The sequence below is a fragment of the Tachysurus vachellii genome, chromosome 11, assembly GCF_030014155.1.
Source record: "Tachysurus vachellii isolate PV-2020 chromosome 11, HZAU_Pvac_v1, whole genome shotgun sequence".
NCBI lineage: Eukaryota > Metazoa > Chordata > Actinopteri > Siluriformes > Bagridae > Tachysurus > Tachysurus vachellii.
Window position 1 is genome coordinate 27,017,463 of NC_083470.1, and position 18,143 is coordinate 27,035,605.

The 18,143-nt window shown below is 42.7% G+C and overlaps 2 protein-coding genes across 4 annotated transcripts in view; one reads left to right on the plus strand and one right to left on the minus strand.

Annotated features, from left to right (window-relative positions):
- lzts1 (leucine zipper, putative tumor suppressor 1) overlaps positions 1 to 8,386 on the plus strand; it is an 18,257-nt gene extending 9,871 nt beyond the window's left edge. For 2 of the 3 annotated variants that reach the window (XM_060882273.1, XM_060882272.1), the window contains 6 exons: positions 360 to 453; positions 902 to 1,201; positions 3,743 to 4,180; positions 4,786 to 4,974; positions 5,822 to 6,016; positions 6,736 to 8,386. In XM_060882273.1, the coding sequence (XP_060738256.1) occupies positions 376 to 453; positions 902 to 1,201; positions 3,743 to 4,180; positions 4,786 to 4,974; positions 5,822 to 6,016; positions 6,736 to 7,278 (1,743 nt within the window). In that variant the 5' untranslated portion in view covers positions 360 to 375 and the 3' untranslated portion in view covers positions 7,279 to 8,386. The remainder of the gene's footprint in view (positions 1 to 359; positions 454 to 901; positions 1,202 to 3,742; positions 4,181 to 4,785; positions 4,975 to 5,821; positions 6,017 to 6,735) is intronic. The other variant, XM_060882274.1, reaches the window with a different exon arrangement.
- Positions 8,387 to 9,907: 1,521 nt separating this feature from the next.
- Positions 9,908 to 15,066, minus strand: wu:fb74b10 (uncharacterized). The gene is made up of 3 exons (XM_060882268.1): positions 14,805 to 15,066; positions 13,153 to 13,334; positions 9,908 to 12,497 (listed from the first exon to the last, which is right to left on the minus strand). Exons 1-3 carry the CDS (start codon positions 14,956 to 14,958, stop codon positions 11,739 to 11,741), a joined length of 1,095 nt encoding a protein of 364 aa, XP_060738251.1. The 5' UTR covers positions 14,959 to 15,066; the 3' UTR covers positions 9,908 to 11,738.
- Between the last annotated feature and the right edge of the window lie 3,077 nt (positions 15,067 to 18,143).

The following is an 18,143-nucleotide window of genomic DNA, read 5'->3' on the forward strand; positions in this document are numbered from 1 at the left end:
AAACTGCTCACGATTAGTGAAGGGACTTCTGTCATTTTACTGAATCAAATCGTTTAGTTCAGATCACCAATAAGAGTTGACTCTTACTGATTTGACTCCCAAAAGGCTTAAAGTCTCAGTGCTGAATCACTACATTTTTAGAAAACTTTATAGTGTTTTATAAACGTTTCTGTTAGAACTAGTACAGACTGTAGGCCACGCCCCCTCTCTGTAAATCAGAAATTGAATGAAATTTGTAATCATGTGTTCATTTGGTTACTATGGTGACAGGTGTGTAAATGTTTGCTGATGGTGTGAACTTTTAACTAATCAGTTTCCCATAAACTTCTAAACTTGTTCCTACATTCTTCTTTTTCCAGGTTTTCCTCAGATCTGATGAGGACACGATCGAGTTCAGAGCCAGAAAATCTGCTGAACTGTCACGTGAGCTCCTGCTGTTTCCATAGAAACGCTGTAAGGGCTAATCACTTAGCTAACATGCTAGGCTAGTAAATAGCCTGTAGAAAATAGTAGCATGAGACAGACAGATAAATAAAAGGCCATAGATTAAATATTCATGTTTATTTATTTCAGTGCCTGTTAGCTAAGAGGCTAGGCTAGCATGCTCAGTTAGCTTGTTCGTTAGCCAACATTTGAACAATCAAACAAAAAAGTGTAACTTGTGGAATTAATAGTAAACATTGCAAACACAAAAAAATCTAACAAAAAATTAAATCTAATCTAAATATATTACTGAAACATATCAGCTGTATGTTAGCATGAGCGTGCAAGCGTTTAAGATAGAAATTTGTATAAAATATTTGTAAAATATGTAGAAAACACTGGACATAAATAGACAAAGCAGATGCTCGGTGTCTCTGTACTGTGATTGTGATGTACGATGTATTGCACGCGTGTGCAGGGCATCATGGGTAGCGTCAGCAGTCTAATACCCGGCACTAAGAACTGCAGAGGTTCGGATCAGAAGCTGAAAAAAAGATTGCAGTGTAAAAGAGGCGGATTGCTGAAGCACGGTTTCTCTCACGAACACAACGGCAAAAACAACAACTCTGAACTCGGCCACATCTCCGCCGGAACCGGCAACACCGACGACTTCTTCTACATCAAAGTGAGCCACAAACCCAGAGAAGAAGAAGCGACGGAGGAGGCGGGATCGAGGAGAACGCCAACAGAACTGAGCGTGTGCACGAGATTAGAGCAGGTAGAGGATACAGATTATATTAAACATTTAATAACATTTATATTTAATAACTCTAAAAAGGAATCATTTTATTTATAGTTTGTTATTATTAATATTTTCACTAATCATCCTTTACTTGTATTTGTCCTTATATACACAAAACTTATGTGTATATGCCCCGCCCTCAAGGGGCGTGTCCTGCTCTTCAGTAGCAGCTCATTATCAGTTAGCATGTTCATTTTCCTGCATGTTATTCCCCTTTTCAACATCATTTCCACAGTTTTCCTCCTGAACTTGTCCATGTTCCCTACAGTCATGTCTTGCCTTTGTGTCTTATAGTCGTGTCCTGCTGTCCTGTCATACAGTCGTGTCCTGCGGTCATGTAATACAGTTGTGTCCTGCTGTAGTGTCATACAGTCATGTCATACAGTCGTGTCCTGCTGTCGTGTCCTTCAGTCGTGTCCTACAGACGTGTCATACAGACGTGTCCTACAAACGTGTCATACAGTCGTGTCCTGCTGTCGTGTCATACAGTCGTGTCATACAATCGTGTCATACAGTCGTGTCCTGCTGTCATGTCATACAGTCGTGTCCTGCCGTCGTGTCCTACAGTCGTGTCCTACAGTCGTGTCATACAGACGTGTCCTGCTGTCGTGTCCTACAGTCGTGTCATACAGTCGTGTCCTGCTGTCGTGTCATACGGTCGTGTCCTGCTGTCATGTCATACAGACGTGTCCTACAGTCGTGTCATACAGTCATGTCATACAGTCGTGTCCTGCTGTCGTGTCATACAGTCGTGTCCTACAGTCGTGTCATACAGTCGTGTCCTGCTGTCGTGTCATACAGTCGTGTCCTGCTGTCGTGTCATACAGTCGTGTCCTGCTGTTGTGTCATACTGTCGTGTCATACAGTCGTGTCCTACAGTCGTGTCATACAGTCGTGTCCTGCTGTCGTGTCATACTGTCGTGTCATACAGTCGTGTCCTACAGTCATGTCATACAGTCGTGTCATACAGTCGTGTCCTGCTGTCGTGTCATACAGTCGTGTCCTGCTGTCGTGTCATACAGTCGTGTCCTGCTGTTGTGTCATACTGTCGTGTCATACAGTCGTGTCATACAGTCGTGTCCTGCCGTTGTGTCATACAGTCGTGTCCTGCCGTCGTGTTATACAGTCGTGTCCTACAGACGTGTCATACAGTCGTGTCCTGCTGTCGTGTCATACAGTCGTGTCCTGCTGTTGTGTCATACTGTCGTGTCATACAGTCGTGTCCTACAGTCATGTCATACAGTCGTGTCATACAGTCGTGTCCTGCTGTCGTGTCATACAGTCGTGTCCTGCTGTCGTGTCATACACTCGTGTCCTGCTGTCGTGTCATACTGTCGTGTCCTACAGTCGTGTCCTGCCGTCGTGTTATACAGTCGTGTCCTACAGACGTGTCATACAGTCGTGTCCTGCTGTTGTGTCATACAGTCGTGTCCTTCAGTTGTGTCATACAGTCGTGTCCTGCTGTTGTGTCATACAGTCGTGTCCTGCCGTCGTGTCATACAGTCGTGTCCTGTTGTCGTGTCATACAGTCGTGTCCTGCTGTTGTGTCATACTGTCGTGTCATACAGTCGTGTCATACAGTCGTGTCCTACAGTCGTGTCATACAGTCGTGTCCTGCTGTCGTGTCATACAGTCATGTCATACAGTCGTGCCATACAGTCGTGTCATACAGTCGTGTCATACAGTCGTGTCCTGCTGTCGTGTCATACAGTCGTGTCTTACAGTCGTGTCCTTCAGTTGTCATACAGTCGTGTCCTGCTGTTGTGTCATACAGTCGTGTCCTGCCGTCGTGTCATACAGTCGTGTCCTGTTGTCGTGTCATACAGTCGTGTCCTGCTGTTGTGTCATACTGTCGTGTCATACAGTCGTGTCATACAGTCGTGTCATACAGTCGTGTCCTGCTGTCGTGTCATACAGTCATGTCATACAGTCGTGTCATACAGTCGTGTCCTACAGTCGTGTCATACAGTCGTGTCATACAGTCGTGTCCTGCTGTCGTGTCATACAGTCGTGTCATACAGTCGTGTCCTTCAGTTGTGTCATACAGTCGTGTCCTGCTGTTGTGTCATACAGTCTTGTCCTGCCGTCGTGTCATACAGTCGTGTCCTGCACACTTTAGTCTACTAGATGTAAATGTAGATGTTTCATTTAAAGCTGTGTTGATCTAATCTTCATCTCCATCATCATAAGCCAGTCATGTTTATAACACACCCTCATGCACTTCCTGTCTCCGTTTCCTCTCAGAGAAATTCCCGTCATAATCTTACAGCCAAACCATCACATTTAACTGTTTGTTCATCAAACCTGTAGGTTCTCATCTCAGAGCAAACGGTCCTACATTCATTGTCTCAAAGTATTTGAAGTTTTCATGCTATCTGGTTCACTTGTAATCATCATTGTTCTAATAAAAGCATCAGTTACTCCATGGACTTGATTTTGAATAATTGATTCCTTATGTGAGGGAGATTTAAATTAAACCGTACCGTGTTAGTCATCTTTCCTCTTTTTTCCACCTAGACAGCAGAAGGCTCTTTAATGGCACAGTTCTCCCGGAGCAGCAGCTCTTCTGTAGAAACCCACAACAGTTTGAGCACAATTCTGGGAACTAACCTCAGGAATATCGACCGTCCAAAAACCCAGACACCGGAACCAAAACAAAACATAAGCTCGGGATCTCCATGTGATTCCGGGATCTACGGCTCCAGCTGGACCAACGACGCCGCTAACAGCAGGACTAAATTGACTGGTGGGTTTAATGGAGATGGCAGGACGTCCAACTCCAGCATGAGATCCGCAAGTGTGTTGAGTGACTGTACTTCCGGCCCGACGAGCTTAAAAACCGACACCACAACTAAAACTGCGGAACTGACCCACACCAGCCCTTCCTCTGAGAGGAATTTTCCAAGTTCACTGGTATCTGAACTGTCTGATGAACAACAGCTCTACAGCTCTGAGGTAAATCTCACTGATGTTTATTTCACGTTAAGGTTCACTCAGAAGTTCAATTTCAGGTGGAGTCTGTTCCTCTCACAGGCTCGACTGCACACCCTATTATTGAGCAGCAAACCTGTTACAGGGAGCAACGCTACCCAATTTGAACCAATTAGGCTCCTCAATGTGAACATGCTCGATGCGGACACCAGTCTGGTCAAAGCATTCTCACAAGGACCAAAGAGTCACTTCTCTCTTCTCAATAAACAGCTCTCACACTTCACTAAACATGTCGAATCCCAGGGCAAGTGAGAAAATTACATGAGGAAAAAAGCTGTACAGGTCACACCCACAAGAGACAAACCTTAAGCAACATCAGATTTCTATCTGATGTTTTTTTGTCACTTCAGGTTTAGGGTTAAATGTTGAAAGTTTCTGGGGAGAAACTATTCTTAGTTTTAGAAAACACAACTCTGTACAATAACCATCATCAAGACCCACTACTTCTGAAGTGAAAGGTGTCCAGTGATTGGTCTTGTGTTTAGCTCCACCCGCATTTGTTCATTCTGCTTCAGTCACAGCACATCTCAGTGCAGCCTACCTCTTGACGAGTGTATGTTCTTCTGCAGGTATCCCAGCATGCTTTGCGGGCTAAGCAGCTCCTCCAGCTGCAGGTTATTCAGCTCCAGCAGGATAAAGATCGACTCCAGGAAGAAGTGGATCAGCTGATCAGGGACCGAGATTCAGCAGAGAGTCAGCTCATCTACAAACACCAACACACCCCCATAACAGACACACTGGAAGAGACACAGTGGGAGGTATGAAGTCATCATTATCATCATCAATAATATTAATTCATTCACTCATCTTCTACCGCTTATCCGAACTACATCGGGTCACGGGGAGCCTGTGCCTATCTCAGGCGTCATCGGGCATCAAGGCAGGATACACCCTGGACGGAGTGCCAACCCATCACAGGACACACACACACACACTCTCATTCACTCACACAATCACACACTACGGACAATTTTCCAGAGATGCCAATCAACCTACCATGCATGTCTTTGGACCGGGGGAGGAAACCGGAGTACCCGGAGGAAACCCCCGAGGCACGGGGAGAACATGCAAACTCCACACACACAAGGTGGAGGCGGGAATCGAACCCCCAACCCTGGAGGTGTGAGGCGAACGTGTTAACCACTAAGCCACCGTGCCCCCACAATAATAATAATAATAATAATAATAATAATAATAATCACAGTTGGTGATCGCTGGGTCCCAGCACCCTTAACAATATCATGTTCACTAGCTAGAAGCTGACAAATTAAACCTACCTTAAGCTCCATGCTGCTAGCTCAGTGCTAAACCTGATGACCGCTGATTGGATGATGCTGCCTTGAATAATTTATTCATCATTAGAAGTTCAACCTGAGGATTCCTGCAACATTTTTTAGGATTGTTCTGGTATATCTTATAGATGGCCACACCTCCAAATGTACATATGTCCCATTTCAGGTTTCATGTGAATCCATCAAACCAGTCAGCAGTTCCAGCTGCTTGAGTAATCTAAGCTCTGCCCCAGTAGGACCAATATGGCTGCCATATTGGTTACAAATATTATCCTGGAGTGGGAGAATATTCAGTGTGTTTGTTTCTCTTCAGGTTTGTCAGAAAGTGGGTGAAATCTCTCTGCTGAAGCAGCAGCTGAAGGACTCGCAGGCTGAAGTGACCAGTAAGCTGAGCGACATCGTGTCTCTAAGGGCTGCATTGAGAGAAACCAGGAGTAAAATGGAGGAGCTGGTGGAGAAACAGCATGAGTGTGAGGAGGCACTGCGCTTAAGGAACACTGAGATGGAGGTGTGTTTTTTATACCAGACTTCTACAACACTTCTGTACAGACTCAATCTAATGGTCAACTCTATGCTGATTTTGACCTCTATCGGCTTCCACACTGTCAGTCAATCTGACTCTTATTGTTTTCCACATTACTTATTTGGTCATAGCTTCCTTTTGTAGTATCTCATTTTTTTTTTAACATGGTCCATAGTTTTCTTCAGAAATAAACGTAAAAGATGAATTGCATTTATAAGGAGAACACAGTCAAGCCTCTCCACCCATATTTTGTGACTTCCTGTTGTAGAGAATACAAAAAAGTCTTGTTACTCCATTCACTATTAATGTTCTTACCTTCTTCTAGAAAACAAAAGCAGGAAAAAAACAGAGCTGGAGAAGATCATGATAGAATGTTTAGTGAAGGTTCTTATAAACATGTTGAGGCAGTAGCACCGCTAGTGAGGCTGTTAGCTTAGTGGCTAGTGAGTCTACACATATTGCAAACATTTGTCATTTATAATTAGGAAAATGGATGTAGTTTCAATGTAGTTAAGCATATTTTCATACTGTATGCAGCTTCCTGTGTAGCTAGCTAGCTTTAGCTAACTACTGTCTTCATCAAATGTTATTTCAGTAAAATAATAATATTATAATTTTCAGATTTCCATCAACATTAGTTTGCATTTTGTAACTTAAAGGAAACACAGCCTTGTTTCAGCTAATGTGGGTTTGATTTTCTGAAGGTCTGTGAAAACGAGCTACAGAGGAAGAAGAACGAGGCAGAGCTGCTCAGAGAGAAAGCAGGAAAGCTGGAGACCGACATCAAAACCCTGAATCAAGATCTCCTGGTGGCCAAAGAGGAACATTTAGAGCTGCTAAAACTGAAGGACCAGCTGCAGGAGCAACAAAATCTTCTGCAGGTCTTGCAATCCAAGAAGGCTGACCAAGAAACATCAGAAGACCTCGATGTCCTTCAAAAGGAGGTGGAGAGATTGCGTGAGCAGCTGGAGGAGGAGAAGAGAAAGAAGGAGAAGATCCTGAGCAGCTTCCAACATGAGAAACAGACATGGAATAAAGAGAAGGACAAAGTGATACGTTACCAGAAGCAGCTGCAGTGTAACTACTTGCAGATGCACAGAAAGAACCAGGAGCTGGAGAAAAGACTGAAGGAACGAAGCGGCAAACTGGAAAACAGGACAGAAAAGGACAGGGACAGGACACAGCAGGAGACGGACGTCCGAAAGACAGATGTGTGCTACAGTGAAATGGTGGCCACTGAGATATGATGCAGTGTACAGTTCCAATCACATCTCAAATGCACACTTGCCCACTTCCGTTCGGTTCGGTTGTCAAGGTCCACTCTTAGAAAAAAGGTTCCTCACGGGTTCCTCGGATGGTTCTGCTTTATCATTTTAGCAAGAACCCTCCTTTGTTTGTTTGTAGATATATTCACAGTCGTCCCTCAGACAGACGAACCAAAGAACGTTTTACTAGATAAAAAGTAATCTTCACAAATTGTCTCTCGTGGATATTAGCCAACCTTATTCTGCAACCTAGTAAGTAGGCTAGATATTGAGAATCTCCATCAGTCTTCCCGCTGAAAACAAAACCTGTTCCTAGCATCACTCCCAGCTACATATTGTAAAAGTCTGAACTATGATCACAACATGGAAATGGTGTTAACGTAACAGGATCGTAACACATCACACTCTCTACTGACACAACACCAAAAGTGTAACTGAACTTTAACGGTTTGTCCAGATTTTATGATTATTTTTATGATTGTAATTTATTCGTGAGTGAAACTCATTAGTTTTTTATATCATTTTATTCGCTAAAAAAAATCACACTGCACTTAGAGCTGAAAACACAATGGGCAAGTGCTGTGATTATTACATCATAACATAACAGCCAATCAAGGCAAGGCAAGTTTATTTGTATAGCACATTTCATACACAGAGGTCATTCAAAGTGCTTTACATAGAAATTAGAAAACAGTTTATAAGAGAGAGAAAAACAATATGTAAAGATAAGAGACACACGATAAAATCATAATAAAAACAAAGAACAATTAAAAAAAAATGTGATTTTGATGAAAACAGTTTAAAATATGTTAAAAAGAATAAAACAGGAGTGAAAGTGATTTGGGGGGGGCACGGTGGCTTAGTGGTTAGCACGTTCTCCTCACACCTCCAGGGTTGGGGGTTCGATTCCCACCTCCACCTTGTGTGTGTGGAGTTTGCATGTTCTCCCCGTATCTCGGGGGTTTCCTCCGGGTACTCCGGTTTCCTCCCCCGGTCCAAAGACATGCATGGTAGGTTGATTGGCATCTCTGGAAAATTGTCCGTAGTGTGTGATTGTGTGAGTGAATGTGAGAGTGTGTGTGTGTGTGTGTGTGTGCCCTGCGATGGGTTGGCACTCCGTCCAGGGTGTATCCTGCCTTGATGCCCAATGATGCCTGAGATAGGCACAGGCTCCCCGTGACCCGAGGTAGTTCGGATAAGCGGTAGAAGATGAATGAATGAATAAAAGTGATTAGGATAAAAAGTGCAGTCAGTGTGAAGCATCACAGTGATCATTTAGTAAATACAGAGTTAAACAGATGTGTTTTTAATCTTGATTTAAAAGTGTCTACTGTTGAAGCACATCTGATCTCTTCTGGAAGCTGATTCCAGCTATAGGTGGCGTAATAACTAAATGCTGACGCACCTTGTTTTGAGTGAAACCTCGGTATCTCTAACTGACCTGATCCTAATGATCTGAGTCGTCTGCTTGGTTTATATTCAGTTAACATATCTGTAATGTATTTCGGTCCTAAGCCATGAAGTGATTTATAAATGAGTTTACAATAAGGTTCCAGTATGCAAATGAAGTGCGTATCAGCAACTGTCTGGGGTCAAGAGATGTTTCCATTTTGTGTAAAAGTGTATATTAGCTTCTGTGGAAACCCAAAATCAAGTGAAAAATCTTTTGTGCTCGGGTCACTGACTTGGAGTTTAAAATGAGGAACCGAGACACAATAAGAACAACCAAAGAGATCATAATCAGATCACACAAACTCTAGGAAACTTTATCTCAGCTGAGACCTGGACATAAAGACCCCCAAAAAAGTCTTATCTCTGCAGTTTAAACAGACCCGAGCTTTACTTCAGCCGAACATCTTCACAGACGTCAAAACAGCAAACTCTGCTTCCCTCTGCCTCATCGATGGACCTTCAGACTCTGCTCTCACATCACACACACTGAACGATGTACAGTATGTAACGTAATGCTTATTTATTCTCATAATATAATAAAAGTAACTTTTTTAATAAACACCAGCGTCTTCTGTAGAGAATAAATCACTGCAGGTCGACCGAGCTCTCGAAGCTGAGCTGTATCTGACCAGACATGTGCTGATATTCCAGTTCTCACAGCAGCTGCTTAACCTGTCTTCACACTTTCATGTTCACACTTGTCCCAGGATTAGTGGATTGTTTACTGAGAACAGCACACGGTGCACGTTTCTGCTCTTTATTCATCAGACTTTCTCTAAGGAATTCTGTAAAAATGGCTTACAGCGAAGGCAGAAACATACTTACGATGAAACATAACTAAAGATGTGTCATTTGTGAATGATTCACTCTTTGATTTGTTTCTTTTAAATGGCACTTGGATTCAAATTTTTTGTTCGTTTGTTGCTCATTTATGTTTAATCAGTGATGAAATATTTCCACAGAATCGCCACATGAGCAATCGATCCATATATTTGTCTGTCAGCTGTGAGTGAAGCAGGGACTCAGTACCCAGAATAAAAAGAATTCAGTCTTCAACATAAAGCACAAACACGACAGCTAATAATAGACAAACATATTGAGTCATTTTGACAAATAAACTTGTATTTTATAAAGTTTAATAAAAACTAAATGTCTTTTATTCTTTAAACAATTTCATTCATAAAACAATCACTTTGTCGGTGTAAAAATGGCAATGAGTCGAATTAGAAGTCAAAAGAGTCGACTCTTATTGGCGAGTCGAGTCACCTTAACCGACTCACTGAAAACAGTCGGGATTTTCATCAAACGTGAATAATTTTGTGGACTCAAGCTTTAATAACGATCAGGTTATAAGCACAGAAAGAGAGAGAGAGAGAGAGAGAGAGAGAGAGAGAGAGAGAGAGAGAGAGAGAAATATGAATCAGTGTTTATGATACAGGAGCGCCCTCTAGTGTTCAACCATTTAACTTCGCATTATTGTAAGTGTAAGAAACGTTTCGCTCCTCACCGACTTCCCCTCAGATTTATCACCTAAATCACAAGACACTGTGTAGAAGTTCGGGTTCATTTTATTCTAACCTACAAGCTTCTCTTCTCGATACACAGTGGACAAATATATTCAGTTAAAAGTGATATATTTAATCCAAAAGTGTCCAGTCCAATCAGAGCAGAGACCTGTTGTGGGCGTGGTCATGGGCGTGGTCATGGGCGTGGTCACGGGCGTGGCTGTGGGTTTAACACACCTGACTCCACCTGTTTAATCATCTTTCAGGAGTCTCAGGTGCAGCTTCTGCTCAGTTGAAAAGAAACTATAAGCTAAAACACCCGTAATTAATCTTTCTGTGTGCTCAGTGATAAATAAACGATGTTCAGTCGATCAATGCTGTATTTTATTTACTCAAGTCTAATGATGTTTATCATTTTATTAAGAGTTTAATGTGAAACATGTTAATAGTGTACAGTGTGAAAGAACACTTTTGTTCAGAATCAACACCTTTTTTCTCCTCAGACTTCAGGTAAACCTCGCTGTAGAAGCTTTCTGAGGGATCTATAGCGTGTTTAGGATGAACTGGTGGAACTTTGTGGAGAGATGGAGCAGGAGTCATGTGTGTGTAAGCACAGAAACATCAGAGATGAGGAGGTTGGCTTTGTCAAGCTAAAAGTTCTCTTGGACATCAGACTGGACTTGAGGACTAGAGCAGACTTAATTTCCTGAGGACCTTTCATCTGAAGATGTTCTCTCGGTCTGTGGTGACCAGCTCATGGGGCAGCATCAGTGTGTCTGATGTTAAGAGTTCAAATGAGTGGAGAACAGGAGGGATGAGATGGACAGTTCATCTCACTACCTTCATATCAAGCCCACATATCACCATCCAACTGACTCCGACTGAAGAAATCATTCTGACTATAAGACTGAGGAACATCTGAGTGACTGAGGAACATCTGAGTGACTGAGGAACATGACTGCAGCACCACCTGTACACTCTTCACGTCCACTGTGGAAACTGTTCATATGTAATGTTTCATACATATTTTATTGCTCCATTTTTCTTTTACTTATTATTTCGCTTTTCAATGTTATATGTATCTTTCACACAACGGTGAGGGATCCTGGTAAACCTGGCAACCCTGAGCCTGGTGATAGAGCTTTTAACTTTTTAATATAAAAAGTAGAAACTGTTTGATATTTTTAATATAGACTTTCAGTGTTTTTACTGTTCCAGCAGAAAACACTATAAATCTAAGAATCTTCCTGATTTGTTCCTCAGATGTTATTTTAAATATATATATTTATAACTTAATAAAAGTGAGTTATAAAGCTGTGTACAAAAGTGCCGCTGATGTGTGTGTGTGTGTGTGTATGTGTGTGTGTGTGTGTGTGCGTGTGTGTGTGTGTATGTGTGTGTGTGTATGCGTGTGTGCGTGTGTATGCGTGTGTGCGCGTGTATGCGTGTGTGTGTGTGTGTGTGTGTGTGTGTGTAAAACGCAGCTCATAGAGCAGATGAGCTCTGTGTGTTCCTTTGTTCACTCCTCTGTTCAGTTAGATGTTTCATCTGGGCTTTGTACACCAGCTCATGGATCCTGAACTTGACCTCTGACCTCTCGCCTTCAGGTAACCTCTTCATGATGATGGACATGGACTTTAGGAAGGGCTCGAGGTCGTCCTGATCGTCCGTGTCAGGCTTGGCCAGGTTGCTGGCACCACCTTCGCTCCTGTTCTTCCTGGAGCCACAGCAGGTGGAGCAGGTTCTCCTGCACGTCTCGCTCCTGCCCCCTGCTCCATCCTCGTCGTCCTCACCGTCTCGCTCCATATGTCTCTGCAGCACGGCGCACACGTCCTCCTGCGCGCTCATGCGGCTCTGGGACGAGTTCAAGCTGCGGAGACAGGAAGTGACGTACACGGAGAAACCGTCCCAGCGCTCGTCCTTCTTCTCCTCCATGGTGCTGCACACGATCCTCCTCAGACTCGCAGAATCCGACTCTTCGTCCTCGTCCTCCTCGTCACACTGGTGCTTGGAAACGGAGGTTTTGGGGAACATCTGTGGGCTGGGTTTGTCAGAGCAGGCTTTCTTGGCTCCACAGGAACGTACTTCATCATCGTCCTCATCCTGGAACCCACGTTTGGAGAGCTGCTTGGTGAGCTTGGACGTGTCTAGGTTCATTTCCAGTTTGTTCAAGCTGTCCGCCTCGATCTCCACGTCCACCTGGGCAGGGTTCGAGTCCTCACAGCCGTTCTCAACCACAGTCACCTAGGCAACAAACAAACAAACAACTTAAATCAGTGTGTGTTAATCACAACACAACAAACTCCTACAGATGTGCTTTACTTCCTGTTACAGATTCAGGGAACATCTGGGAGGTGTTTGTGGAAAGCATTACATCGTTTTGGTCTGATTGTACTTCCTGATTTTGGGACTTGACTGACACAACACCTTCAATAAAATGATTAGTGGGAGGAGCTTTGGAACTCACCGTTGATTGGTCAGATTCCCTTGTGTCATACTCAGAGAGGAGCTGTAGGAGGAGCTTAAACTCAACATCTCAGAGTGACTTGCGTGATTTTACTTCATGATCCAGAGGTTTACTTTTTTTGGGAGGAGCTTCTGGAACTTGTCAGTGATTAGTCTGATAGTCTTGATCCAAATTTGGGATTTGTTGTGGGCGGAGCTTGTGGTTATTTAGTTTTTTTTAATAATGTGACACTGTTCTGTTGGTGAACCATAAACACTAATCATACACAATGATCACCAGATAATGTGACGATTTGATCACGTATCAAGACACAAGTTTATAAGCGTGATGTCATCATCAGACGTCTCTACTCTAAATGCTGATGTTGGGCTACTGAATTCTGATACGCAGTGTGTTAAGGCATTGTGATGTGATGTTTAGTCGTATTTTCACCTCGTAGTCGAGGTCGGTGCAGTAGTTGATCCTGCGCTTGATGTGAGGATCGAGGAACTTGAGGCGCTGCATGATCCACTGCTGTCTCGGGGTGAAGAAGCGTCCGTCTGATCCGTACATCATCTTAGTGTATCTGCTGTACTGAGTCCTGAGAGAGTCCCACTTCTTACGCAGATCTTTCTCTGGAATAAAAACACAACAAATATTTATTCTAAAAATGTTGGGACTGAAATTAAACTGTGAATGAAAAAAAGTGTTGTTTATAACGAGGGACGGCGTGGAGTCGGTGGTTTATAACGAGGGACGGCGTGGAGTCGGTGGTTTATAACGAGGGACGGCGTGGAGTCGGTGGTTTATAACGAGGGACGGTGTGGAGTCGGTGGTTTATAACGAGGGACGGTGTGGAGTCGGTGGTTTATAACGAGGGACGGCGTGGAGTCGGTGGTTTATAACGAGGGACGGCGTGGAGTCGGTGGTTTATAACGAGGGACGGCGTGGAGTCGGTGGTTTATAACGAGGGACGGCGTGGAGTCGGTGGTTTATAACGAGGGACGGCGTGGAGTCGGTGGTTTATAACGAGGGACGGCGTGGAGTCGGTGGTTTATAACGAGGGACGGCGTGGAGTCGGTGGTTTATAACGAGGGACGGTGTGGAGTCGGTGGTTTGTTTCCATTGGACTGTCACTCACTCACTGTTCTTTTGTTGTTCACATTCTGTGTGAACTCTTAAGATTATTGTGTGAAAATCACAACAGCAGATCAGCAGCTTCTGAAACACTCAAACTGGTCCAAATAAAACACAGTCACAGAAGATCAGAATGTTTCCTCACGTGAACATCACCTGAAGCTCTTATTGTGTGTTTGTCTCACTCACTCATCCCTCACTCACTCATCCCTCACTCACTCACTCACTCATCCCTCAGTCACTCACTCCCTCACTCATCCCTCAGTCCCTCACTCACTCATCCCTCACTCCCTCCCTCACTCACTCATTCCTCACTCACTCACTCATCCCTCACTCACTCACTCCTCAGTCACTCATCTCTCAGTCCCTCACTCCCTCCCTCCCTCCCTCACTCATTCCTCACTCACTCACTCACTCACTCCTCAGTCACTCATCCCTCAGTCCCTCACTCACTCATCCCACACTCACTCCTCAGTCACTCATCTCTCAGTCACTCATCCCTCAGTCCCTCACTCACTCATTCCTCACTCATCCCTCACTCACTCACTCATTCCTCAGTCACTCATCCCTCAGTCCCTCACTCACTCATCTCTCAGTCACTCATCCCTCAGTCACTCATCCCTCAGTCCCTCCCTCCCTCCCTCCCTCCCTCCCTCCCTCCCTCATTCCTCACTCACTCACTCACTCCTCAGTCACTCATCCCTCAGTCCCTCACTCAGTCCCTCACTCAGTCCCTCACTCCCTCACTCACTCACTCATTCCTCACTCATCTCTCAGTCACTCATCCCTCAGTCCCTCACTCACTCATCCCTCACTCACTCACTCCTCAGTCACTCATCCCTCAGTCCCTCACTCACTCATTCCTCACTCACCCCTCGGTCATGATGTAAATACATGTGGTGTTAGATGACTTTAGAGGTGCAGTATGTGATTAGTGAGATGTAAATAAACATCTGTGATGTGGTCACCGTTGATTTGGAAGTGTTTAGCCAGCTCCAGCCAGGCGTTCATCTTCGCCGTCTTGTTGGTGAAATTCATCTCCGTGTTGTCGAATAACTCCGGCTTTCCCTCCATCATCGCCACGAACTCCTCCTCTTTGTCGTTAGTCCACGGAGCCGCCATTTTATACCGAGTTCACGGTGTGATTTAACATGTCACGGACCGTTACCGCAAAAAGTGCCGTCCGAGTCCACCAGCGGAAGTGCAAGCCCGGATAGCCAATCAGCTTCCGGTGTGTAGGGCTGAATACCAAACACCCCCTGACTTCCTTATCAATGTGCACTACAAAGGGAGCGGAAGTTAGACATAGTGCACAGGATCTAGTGCCCTAGTTTATATTACACACACATTTAGGCTTCAGCCTTAGAAATGATTTTAAACTGAACTTTTCCGCCATCTGCTGAGTGACAAAAGTCTGATTTGTGTTTAATCTCATTTTATAAACATGATGTGTGACGTCACTACAGATAGAGCACAATGTAAACAAATAAACAAACAAACATACGTGTATAAAATAAAATGTGTATAAAATAAAATGTGTTTAAAAATAAAATGTGTATAAAATAAAATGTGTTTAAAAATAAAATGTGTATAAAATAAAATGTGTATAAAATAAAATGTGCATAAAATAAAATGTGTATAAAATAAAATGTGTTTAAAAATAAAATGTGTTTAAAAATAAAATGTGCATAAAATAAAATGTGTATAAAATAAAATGTGTATAAAATAAAATGTGTATAAAATAAAATGTGCATAAAATAAAGACATAAAAATGAAGCAGATCATTTTATAAAAGCTGAATTTAGAACAGACTCCGTGTTTAATAGTTTAATTTTTTGTAAAATAAATAAATAAATAAATAAATAAAAAATTGAACACAAAATCGAGGAGCAAAATTAATAAATTGTAAAACAGAGACACTAAAAGTACAATATGTTTATATCAGCAAAAGTACAAGATAAATAAATATATAAATAAATAATCTTATTATACTTATACTGTATAGTAAATTCTGTCTCTCTCTCTCTTTCTCTCTCTCCCTCTTTCTCTCTCTCTCTCTCTCCCTCTCTCTCTGTCTCTCTCTCTCTCTCTCTCTCTCTCTCTCTCTCTCTCTCTCTCTCTCTCTCTCTCTCTCTCCCTCTCTCTCTGTCTCTCTCTCTCTCTCTCTCTCTCTCTCTCTCTCTCTCTCTCTCTCTCTCTCTCTCTCTCTCTCTCTCTCTCTCTGGGCCACGTGACGCACATCTTCTGTTTAACGGTTAATAATTTTAACAATAAGGAGGGAAGCGGTGACCCCCACCTCAGGGTCAGAACAACACACACACACACACACACACACACACACACACACACCTCCCTTTCCTCTATTATTCAGGAACACGGGGCTGTATTTGGAAGATTATTAACGTGTGAAAAGACCTCATTTATCACAGTGAATAAAAACAATGCAGTGATGTGAGTCTCTGTGTCTCTCTGTCTCACTCACACACACACACACACACACACACACACACACACACACACTATTCATTATATTAATTAGACTTATATAAAAACCTGATTATTCTGTACGCTGTTCTGTGAACACACCTGAATCCTGATTTGAATATGCAAATAAGCCGAATGTAATAATGTAATATAATAAGTAAGTTATTTATTTACTTCATTACCTATTCATGTATTTGTCATCTTAATATTGTTTAAATTAAATGTTTAATTTTAATTAAACCTACAATTTTCAGCGACTCTTAATGAGTAAACACTTTTGTTTGTGTGTAATAAATATTCACATTCTCCATAATCACGTTTGTTACTGCTGTGCCAAAACTTTTGCACATGTCACGTGCTACATTTTGTAGTTTAATAAAAAAAAAAGTGTGTGAATTAGAATGAAGAAATATGTTAATGTTCTTTTAGAGGTTATAGCCATTACCTTTTAGTTGAAAAAGGAGTAATCGGGGTGCACAAACTTTTGCACAGGGCAGTAAAAAGGAGCAGGGTTGCTTACAGAAGTGCACACTCCCATTCATCAGGGTAAAATGTTAATTAACTGATGTGTTAATGAGCTGATGGAGAACGATGTGTTGACGGTGTAATTCCCGGTCTGACCAGCAGGGGGTTTATTAACCCTCCTGACGCTAATGAAACTTTCACTCGGCTGTGTCCCAAACGGTGCACTTCATCTGCGCGCGCCATTGTGTACACGTGCCCGTGAGCTGCACGAGGCCTCTGGGTTAAAATAGGCTTCTTATTAAAAAAATATCAAACTTGTGCTTCAATTTAAACACATAAACAAACCCTGAGACTGTGTGTGAGACAAGATGTCTGTCTGTCTGTCTCTCTGTCTGTTGGTGTAATGAGAGATGTGATTATTATTATTATTATTATTATTATTATTATTATTATTATTATTATTATTATGTCAGATCTGTTTGTTTCTTTCGAGATGTAAAATGAGCCGACAGAGAAACAGAAAACAAGGTGAAAAAGCAATAGAATGTATTATATAGCGGTAATCAGTAGCAGACATAATAATCACACACACACACACACACACACACACACACACACACACACACACACACACACACACATATAATGTAACAGAGATGTCTCTATGTAACTCAGTGTATGAAACACGGCCGAACTTCACACACAAGCTGTCCTCTGTGCAGTGCCGAGCATTCTGGGTAATCCGTCACTGCCCGGTAAAGGGGTCACATGTTGAGGTGTGTGTGTGTGTGTGTGTGTGTGTGTGTGTGTGTGTGTGTATGTGTGTGTGATTGAGGAGAGATTAGCTAAGGCTGGCACTAATTAAATGCTTAAGTCTGACCCCTAAGTAGTGAACATGCTGACTGCACTGTTTAACTTCACAAAGCAGGAGAATAAACTAATGTTTACATGTAAATGTGTGAAACCAAATCAACCTGCTGTTGTGTCACTTAATAACACTTCATAACTTTTAAGAACACACTGACAAAAATGTCATTATGTCATAATGTTGATAAATGAATTATTCACATAATGTGACTCTGTGTGTGTGTGTGTGTGTGTGTGTATGTGTGTGTGTGTGTTGTTTAAAAACACAAACGTTTTTATTTTATTAGACAGAATTATCCAGTGGACAGAATACGGTCATAATAAACAAATCTATTCCTTTTCTTTTCCCCCTGATATCAGAGTGTTGAGTGTCAGCTGTCACTGATGCTGATCTGATATGTTATTTCAGTGTAAAGCCTCCGACTCCGTGTCCAGACGGAAATCTGTCCATTGCAGCTCCTTAAGGAAGAGAATTAGAGCGAGGGCCGTGA